Source organism: Grammomys surdaster, unplaced genomic scaffold, assembly GCF_004785775.1.
Source record: "Grammomys surdaster isolate TR1022 unplaced genomic scaffold, NIH_TR_1.0 99, whole genome shotgun sequence".
Lineage (NCBI taxonomy): Eukaryota > Metazoa > Chordata > Mammalia > Rodentia > Muridae > Grammomys > Grammomys surdaster.
This window is the reverse complement of record NW_021604578.1, coordinates 11255884-11265571: the sequence shown is the minus strand read 5'-3', so window position 1 is coordinate 11265571 and position 9688 is coordinate 11255884. Positions and strand designations below refer to the sequence as shown.

Here is a 9688-nt window from a genome sequence, read left to right as displayed (position 1 = left end):
AACCAATTTAGCTGCTGTCTCATTTTTATCTTTGAGGTCCTCTCATTTATACCTGTCTTCAGTACCAAGCAGACAGCAAGCTCCAGGGTCACATTCCCTCTGCCTCTGTGTCTCTAGGGCCTAAGAAAGTGCCTGGAATACAGTGCATAAAGATTTGGAGGGTGAATATAACTGTTATTAAGCATTTACATGCAATAATAGTCAGTTAATAACCACGCGACTCAAGTGTAGCAAGGTAGATATACCATAAAGGAGGCAGAATCAACTTTCAAAAAACTAATTTTAATCAAAACAAAAATTGTTGATCATTAACAAGTTTATAAAACAGTGATTTAGTTACATAAATAAATTGATATCAGTGTATCAAATCTTAATTACTTTCAACTTCATGAGCATGTTTACATGAGTGAAGAAGTACAACCTTTTTTTTTTCTTTTTACCTATTATAATAAATAAAATGGAGCGCGTGAAATAGTTCTTCTAAACAAAAATACCTACAAACATACCTCTAGCATGTTTTCTAATGAAGGGAACAAGAGACACGGGACAACTTTTGCACCAAAACATAAAGTTGCTTTAAAAAGCACAAGGTTACAGAACCATCAGCTAAAGTAAAGACACTACACTGTAACCAAGGTTGGTATTTTAATAATATAATGAACAGTTTGGTAGTTAGATCTCCAGTTTGGTTATTTTAAAGCATTAAGACAAAGGCAAGATAGAAGGCTGCTTTTGTTTGAGTAATTCTAGAGAAAATAAAATATATTAAAAAAAAAAAGAGAGAGAGAACTGAAAAGTAGAACAGTCATACCTACACAACTTTCTGTCCTGCACAAAGTCAAAATCCCTATGCAGAATAGATATATAATATATATAATGTTATCTGTGCACAAACGTTAGCTTATTAGCTCACTGCAAAGGCGTAATGTATCATGTCAATTGTTTTGGAAAACATTTTGTGTTTTGTGTCAAAAGGATATTTTAAGTTTCCTAGGCTAGGAGGCACGAACCCCAGTTCTGGCATACTGTATGTTCTTAATGCTAAGGCTTGCTGCTCCCTCCGGCTGTGTGTTGCCCCTCTTTATTCGAGTGCCTGTTACAAGCATGTGTGGTATAGTGGTTGTTGGTGTCTGTGTGTATACATATACATATGTATACAGAAGCTGTATAGATATATATACGTATAGTATCTTCCCGATAGATCTCAGTCCAGCTACGCAGTCGGTAGGTGGCTCTGTGACAACGCCCAGCATGAAGTTCACTGTCTGAGCCAACCCCGAAGCAAGGCGCACTTTCAGTCCTTCTGATAGGTTTTCTCTCCATTTTCTGTTTTTTGTTTAAAAACAAGCTACTGCAGCTTCAAGTATTTTTGCATTACATAGAATATTTTTTTATAAATTAGTTAATGTTATATTTTCAATATTCAGACATATACTATAATATATATACAGTACAATAAATGCTCTCATTCTTTTTTTTTTTTATTTTTTTTTGGATAAATCCCTGAGAATGTATGTTGACAGTCGCTAAGTTTCCACATGCACGAGCATCGTGTGCCATGCTTCTGGACGAACAGCACTGCAAAGCCACGTGGGTCAGCCTTTCACTACTAGTATTTCGTTTTGTTGGTTTGTTAAATATGCTGAAAATGTGAGGATGAGTTACAGAGGAGTAAAGCTGAATCCATTCGAGGTACTTATCACAGGATGGAGGTGTTCTGTTTGGTTTTTAAAGCCATTTCAATTATTTTTTTTTTGAGGCTGTGAACGCATACAGAAAACAGGAGAGCTATGTGGACTTTCGCCACTTGACAACATATACTCAGTGTAAACCAAACCTTCTCAACCTCTCTCACACAAACCAATAAAAAAGAATCAAAAACAAAAGAAAGAAAAAGGGAAAAACTTAAAAAAACACACAAACTTTCACAACATGACAATTTAGTCTGCAAACGCAATATAACTATACACATATAATACCGGTGTGGCTCTGTTCTTTTAAGTTAAAAAGGGTACAAAGGCAGGCTCAAGTAAAAACAAACCGTCCCACCCATCCCCACCCCCACCCCATTCATACAAGTTCTATCAACCAAACCTCTCCCGAACCAACATCATCAGTTTCTTTTTGCCTTTGTAGATTTGTTTCAGGTTGTCAATAAACTGTGTAAACTGAATGTGTCCGTCATGTGCCATTAGGAAGGTCTCTCGGGCCTTGCTGAGGAACTCGATAAACTCACTATAGTGCCGAGGACTGATGTGTGTGAGTCGTGAGTGCGTTGTGTTGATATAGGCCCCAATCGTGGCATCCAAGAGCTGCCGCAAGGGGGCTTTGTCCAGTGACATGAGCTTGCCAGAGTTCCTCCTTCCATGAAGTCCCACCATGCCAGGAGTGGTCAGAGTGCACCTGCGCAGAATGTCTGACAGTACCGTTGCGCACTTGACACTCTTGACCACCAGAGGTATTATAGCTGCAAGCTCATTCTTCCCAAGGGAGTGACTAAGCGCACAGGCCCACAGAACGTCATTAATGGCAGGGTGTGTGTCCTGATTGTAGCTCAGGTTGAGATGGGTCATGGCCAGCGTGGCCAGCTTGTAGGCCCTCATGGGGTACCCACGGTGCTCCATGTACCGTGCTATTGTAAAGAGCTGGGTGTAGCTCATGCCGGTGGTAGCAGCATCGAGGACAATTTGGTACGCCGTCTCAAAAGCTATGTGATCCTTTTCACAGAGGGTCAGTGCAGAGAGGGCGCAGTTCTGCGGGTCTTTCATGGCGCACTGCAATGCCAGCGTCCGGGCACTGCTGGCCAGCTTTTCCTGTTGGTGGCAGTCTAGGTGGAGGCGGACTATGGTGCTGTTGGACATCACAGTAGTCGCAACAATACTTGTGGCCTCAGTGGGAGTAAAGAGTGTAAACCAGCTCTGCATGATGCTGTCCAGGGCATAAACGCCTGCAAGGAACATAAACAAACCCTATTACTGCTAACAGGAAGTCTGGACAAGGTTCTGTTTGCACTTTCACAACTGATGCTCACATTGCTAGCCATCATAGAACAGGAGCTAGACCAGAAGCCCTGAAGGCGATGTGCCTGGGAGCAGCCTCTTAAAATAAGGTTACGTGCATTGTTATTCTGGGAGATGCCCAAAAGGAACATGAACTTCCTATAATAAAGAAGCAATCCTCTTGGTGGCTGGTATTTGCACTGTGCCGCTTGCCATTTCAGACAATAGTTTTTACTAATGAGTACTCGTTCACTGGGGCCTCTTGCCAGTCATGCACTACAGAACTGGAGGCTAAGAAAACAAAAAAGGAGCGACCTTCCCACAAATAGGAACTTAATATGTGTGGTGTGGCATATTTAAGTTTAAAAAAATATACAACACAAAACCTTAAGGCCTACAATTAAGAAAATATCACCCAGACTCGGGAGAGAAAGGACTGAACAGAAGTAGACCCTGCCGATGACACAGGAGCTGAGAATGGCCAGTAGAGTCTTTAACCACGTGTTCACAGAGCTCACCTACACAAAGCAGGTGTCGACCCTGCCACCGCAACAGGGGTGTGGATGCTTCTAAAAGCCCTACATCCTCTGAACTGTTTCAGCACCAGAGCATTTTAATAATCTAAAGATGCTTCTCATACTGAAATAACATGTTACACGAGGGAAGACTAGGAAACAGACTTTACAGTGTCTCCTGTCAGAATCTCAAGGCAGTGTCTTCTCAGTAAGAGCTGTGCTTCCTTCTGTGATGCAACAGGAAGAAAACCAGTTTAAGCAGCCACAGTCACCACTGTGTGAACTGTGCTCTTTCTGGGACGGAACAGTTTTTGAAGTCATGCAAAGGGGAAACCATAGCCTTCAAGAGCCCCACAAGACGCAGCTGACAGACAGTCTGAGGAGTCTCTTATGGCCAGCTACAATTTCTCACACACTTCAAAGTCCATCCAAATCACACAGTGATCATCCTCTCCCTTGGAAGAATGAGGTGGTTACAGGAACTGAGCGTAAAGCTCATTCACTGATTCCCTCCATTTAAAGCAAGAGGCTGGAGCTGCCCACCGTGACAGTTTAGAAGTTCTGCGCAGCTAAGGGTGGGGTTTGGAGAAGAGAGCCCTGGTGTGTACTAGAGGGCATGGAGAGTTCTCACAATGTGAGAGGAAATCCTATCATGAGCACTCATGAAGCTTCTCCAAGTCACCTACCGACTTCAGTAGCACATGTCACCAGCCACCGCACCATTTCTCGCCGTCGCCAGTTGAGGGTTGACAGTGTCATTCGCATGACCTAGAAGAGCAGGGTGACACAAAAATGTTTTCAAGATAACTTTATGTCAATTGGGAACAAATCGCAATTCATCTCACAGTGTAAACTACTAGGTAGAGTCTACTCCCAGGGGGCCAGGAAGCACTTGAGTGAAAGAGCTACAGCCTGGATGGAGCCGTCCTGGGCGTCCCCAGCGGGTCTTGTCCTGGCCTGGGAGGCAGGAAGTCCACTTAGTACCTCTGCCGGGTCCACTAGCCACATGTGGCACCTGGCAAAATCATTCAATGTCTTTTCTTGTGTGAGTCAAAGCATGGGGTTGAAAAATTCAGCAGAGTCTGGCTGTCTTCTCCTTCCTAGTGTTAGTATTCTACATCACGGTTTCTGAGGTTTCTTAGGATTTCATCAGAAAAGAAAAGGTGGGGCGTGTATGGGTAAAGATTGCTTTAGAACAGTAACTCTGGCTCCTCATTCCATCTCTGACCAGGACGGTCTCTCAGATCTATGGGAAGACGCCATCTTTGGCATCACTGCTGATCTCCCCCCTCCTATATTCTACTAAGAATTTCTAAGATAAACTTATCCACCTCCTTATGTTCATAACATAGCTAGTATTGGAACACCCTAAAGCCTCAGAAAGGGCCCATGGAATTCTTTCTTGGGTTCTACAAAGAATGAGGCAAGGGGTGAGCTTTCACTAATTTGCCATTTACCCAGAATTCCAAGAGCGCAGAGAAATGACAGTAATGTTCTTTTCTGCATCACACCCTCAACAATTTATAACAAAATAAGTCAAATAACAAGGATTTATGTTTAAGAAAATAAATTCTGAGCCATATTTAGAAGCAATTTCTGCATCGTGGTTTATTCGGTACCTCATGCTACAATGACACATGCATTTCCCACGGCATTAAACATTATTAATACATCACTGAAAGGAAGAATCGATAACTTAGAAAACAAGTCAATAATCTAATCAGGGCATTCTAATTCCCATGCTTAGGTAGGGTATAACTACTTTTTACTGAGTGGGAACACAAACGTTAGCACAGGCTTCACAAAGACAGTAGGAACAGTTCCTGGTTGGCAGAGTACCCTGTGCAGGAACTGTAAGGATGAGCATCACCTGTGTGATGGACTCCAAATGTCCCTGCATCCGAGTGATGCTGCAATCTCAAGCAGCAATGAGGCTGATCACCCCGTCTTTTACCCAGTTCTCTTGGTGTTATAAAAAGGAGACAGAACTGTCCAATGCAAACAAACATTAATAAAAATGCCTGCTGTCTCTAAAAAGTCAACCCTTACAACTGAGTCTTTCCTGCACGCTAGCTTTACTCAGGTCTCTCTTGTTGGCACTATCTTTCCACTCATTCACAAGAGAAATAGAAATCTTAAAGCAGTAAGTCAGGAAAAAATGTTTTTAAAGTTGAGGAACACATATAAGGATTCTAAGTGTGTGGTTGCCTTAGCTGGGACTAAAATCTGGCTGAGCTGAAGTGACCAGAGCTCTAAAAGATGGTGCTGTCAAAAAGTCCAACACACTTAGGCTCTAAAGAGCCACTAAAAAGCTAAAAGGAAAACAGCCCTACAAGGGCTGCTTAGCAGCAGTCTTTTGTACCCCAAGAAGGACCAGTAGTACCTGCAGGCCCAGCTCCAGAGACACTTTCAAAAGAGTGATGTCTGGCAAACTGTCCATGAGAGTTGCTATTTTAAATGCATCTTGGGCAAGCTTGAAGATGTGTGATGAGGAGTGGATGTTTTTCTGGATAGATTCTAATACTGTCTCCAGCCTCCGAACATCGCCTGCAAGGAACAAGGAAAAACCAAATCAAACGGAGTCCAATGACTCCGTTAGGTGAAACAACTAAGCAGACAAAAGCCATGCAATCACACATGGGGCAAACCAGAAGACAAAAGGATACGAAACAAAAAGGACATGTTCACTTCCCTGGGAGGCTCACAGCTGGTACAGGTGCTATGCCTAAGGTCCCATAGCCACTGCAGAGGGTATACATCTCAGCTTCACATGATGAATGGCCAAGACGACCCTCAGTGACTAAAAGCACACATACGCTGGAACCAACCAACACAGGAGAACAAACAGCTCTTCTAGGTTCTGCGTATGTATTGTAGTGAATATTTACAGGACAACAAAACTAGCCAAATCTTTTGTTCTATTTCTAAATCACAATGATTTAATTTTTTAAATTGGGGGCAGGGTGTTGCACAATGGGGTAACATGATATAAATAAAGATGATCCCAGGTTCAAATGAGCAGCACCCATTTGCCTCAGGAGTAAAGCATGAAGTTAGTATCTTTAAAAAGATTCTTTGAAACTTATTTGATAGTAATACTACTGTAGACAATTTGACTTAAACACAATGATAATAAAAAGCTTTTCTGGGGGAAAAGGAAAGAAAGAGTGCAAACCACTAAAACGATGAGGTTTCTAGATATCACACTACCTTTGGCTGCAGTTAGCATGGTGGATGCCAGCTCACACTGCTGGGATTCAATGTGGCTTAAAGTGAACCAACGAGGGTATCGGTTGGGGACGACTGATGCAATGTGGTGGGGGCGGGAGAGGTCTCCTGTCGGAGCAGTAGATTCCAATACTAGTAACCTGTAATGAGAAAGGAAGGAAGAGCATCCCGTCATTATTGGTCCATTACCCTGGCCACAAGGATGGGCTTCAAGAAGCCAACATCATGGGCAGACGCTTATGGAGATGGGTGCTGTTTGGGGCATGAGTTTGGGGGAACTGTATAGCTCTCTTCCTTTCATTCCTAAGCAGTAGCTGAGAAAACTGCATGACACTCAGGGATACCTGGACACAAGAATTATGAAATATGAGTTTTAATCTCTATGAACTATTTTTTAGTTTTATCCCTCATTAAAAAGTAAAACAAGAGTAAAATGGACATTTAAGATGGAGACTGCAGCAGAGAGCAGTAGATAAAAAGTCTTACCTTGTTAAAACATAAAGGGAAGGAAATTAAAATGGGCTCCTTATCCTACATTTGTAAGTTCTAATGAAATTCATTCTTGTGATCTCAGGAATCTGAAGTTAACCTATGTTTTTTATCAATCAGAGGCTGAACAGAACCAAACGTGAATTTGGTATGATTTCTGACTTCCATCTATGTTGACAATAAACAATTCTTGAAAACAAATCACATTAGTGACTTCTTCTAATATTTAGTACGAAAGAGATCAGCAGCTTGGTTCTAACTGGAATAATGCCTTAAGAATTATCAACACACTGGCTTCATCCAGCCCACTAGTTTAGTGGCTATGAAATAAGAGCCGGGGACCCCTGAGAGTTAGCAGAGTCAGAGAACGAACCTTGTCCCAGGTCAGCTCAGAGAAGCCAAATGACTCACTCACTGTTTTTATCTAGGGTCAACAGGATGCTACATTAGAAGGCGGGACGAGGTAGAGGATCAAGAAGTGAGAATTTCTACAGGGTTGTTATTCAGCTTTTTAAAGAATTCAAGAATGCTGGTCTCCATAGCCAGATTCTTGCTGGAGTTGCTACAAAGCAGTCAACAGTCCTGGGAAGATAAGAGGGTGAGCAGAGAAGCTGTCCTTTCTTGACCCCTTTCTCTCAGATGGAAGGAGCTGGCGTGCAGCTCCTTCTCCCCTTTTCTCCCGTGTTTCCTGGCATTCTGCAATGGTCTGGTACTTCACCTTCTGTAGGGTACCCAGAGCAAGTAAGAGACAACAGAGCAGAGAAGGCAGTTCCCTGTGCCTGCTGGTACCCCAGGCATTCATCAGGACAGCAGATTCCTTTACATAAGCCAGAAGCTCACAGGAGCGTGCCACCATTTCACCCTTCAGGCTTTAGCCTGGTGGTAGCAGCAGTACCTAGCAGCATCATAATATTAAGTCTCTTCCGAGTCAAATTCTTAGGAGTAGAATAAGTCCCCCATCTGTACCCCATCAGACTTCTATTTCAGCTTCTAAAAATGGGAATTTAAACCCACTTATGAAAGTGTACTCTAAATTATGGACCAAGTGGTATAAAGCAATTTGGGGGGGGGGGGCTGTTGTTCATGTTAGTTTATTGGTTCACTTTTTGGCAATTTAAAGATCAACAGAGTATTAGAAGATTCCTCTAGTAAATTACTGACGTCTCCTGTGGTTAAAAGTGCATGTAAATTACATACCAGCCCTGAATCCTCTGTCACACAGGTATGTATGTGTACACACACACACACACACACACACACGCACGGAGGGAGAAAGGGAGGGAGACACTACCCTAATCCTGCACAAATATAATGGCACAATCGACCAATTGACTAGCACATGGTTCCTCCACAAATATAAGAGAGATGGAAGGGTAACTTTGGCGACAGCGGTAATTCTTAGGCAGATTCATGTGTCAATCTTATTTCCATTACAGACAAGGATGAAAAAAGTTTCTTCTCATGGAATCAAACATTCTCAAGCTTTTAGATCTATACAGGGCTTGGCTTTAGTCTATTATTATAATAATATATAATGTGAACTTTCCATTAAAAACACGAGTGATTTATAATTTAAAAAGCAAAAGGGAAAGGCCAAAGCTTTAAGAGTGGCAGATGTTCCCTTCAGGCTCTTCAAGTTGAATAGGTTACATACAAGATTTAAAAGCAGGCTCTTAAGAACACATCAAAAAGTATCAACTTTGAGCAAACTCATGATAAAAGCAATTATTTGGTGAATTAATTTTTCAAAGGAAGTGAGAAGAAGCAAGTGAGTTGGCAGAGACTATTTTCACTGCCATGACCAGAAATTCTGAGGAGGGGATGGGAGCAGTGGAGCTAAAGTAAGACCCTAAGGGATGCCTAGCATGGACTCTTCAACACCAGACACATCCTGCCCGGCTTCCAGCTGTGCACTGCTGCTTCCTAGTAACGCAGAGGCCTTCCTGTCACATGCTTCCTGCTGCTGTCACATGGGGTCTCAAATACGAAGGTTTTCCTCATTGTCAAACTTGCTCTAGACCATTGGTTATTTTACTCCCATATTCTGCCACTAAGAGAAGAGGCTATGATGGCCACAGTCTAATGGCAGCCTAAGAAAAAGGATGCTCCCCTTAAAGCAAAATCAAGACATAGCAAACACATTGCCTCACAACAATCCAGGGAGCAAATAAATAATATCGTTAGCTTCTCTGTTGCCTGTCAGAGACATGACTGAGTATGAGGTCAGCTAATGACCATTTCTCCCAGGGAGGAACTCGGACTGCCTCACAGGGCTGGGCTGGAGATACGTACCGCATTGCTCTCAGTGCAATTTTGTATGCTAATTCAGCATCATGAGGTAGGAGAGAGGTGAAGAGATACTTGGCAAATGTGTGCATTGGAACACTCTCCCGATGGATTATTTCACCTAAGCCACTATATGGTCCAGCTGTGGAAGAGAACAGACATCGTTTACAT

The 9688-nt window shown here is 42.6% G+C and overlaps 1 protein-coding gene across 1 annotated transcript in view; it reads right to left on the bottom strand.

Moving 5' to 3' along the window:
* Positions 1-261: 261 nt before the first annotated feature.
* The window catches only part of Zswim6 (zinc finger SWIM-type containing 6), a 161816-nt gene continuing 152389 nt past the window's right edge, over positions 262-9688 (bottom strand). Inside the window, exons 10-14 of the mRNA XM_028784291.1 lie at positions 9524-9659; positions 6725-6882; positions 5898-6061; positions 4201-4282; positions 262-2947 (exon numbers count right to left, since the gene is read on the bottom strand). Of these exons, the coding sequence (XP_028640124.1) occupies positions 2085-2947; positions 4201-4282; positions 5898-6061; positions 6725-6882; positions 9524-9659 (1403 nt within the window). The 3' untranslated portion in view covers positions 262-2084. The remainder of the gene's footprint in view (positions 2948-4200; positions 4283-5897; positions 6062-6724; positions 6883-9523; positions 9660-9688) is intronic.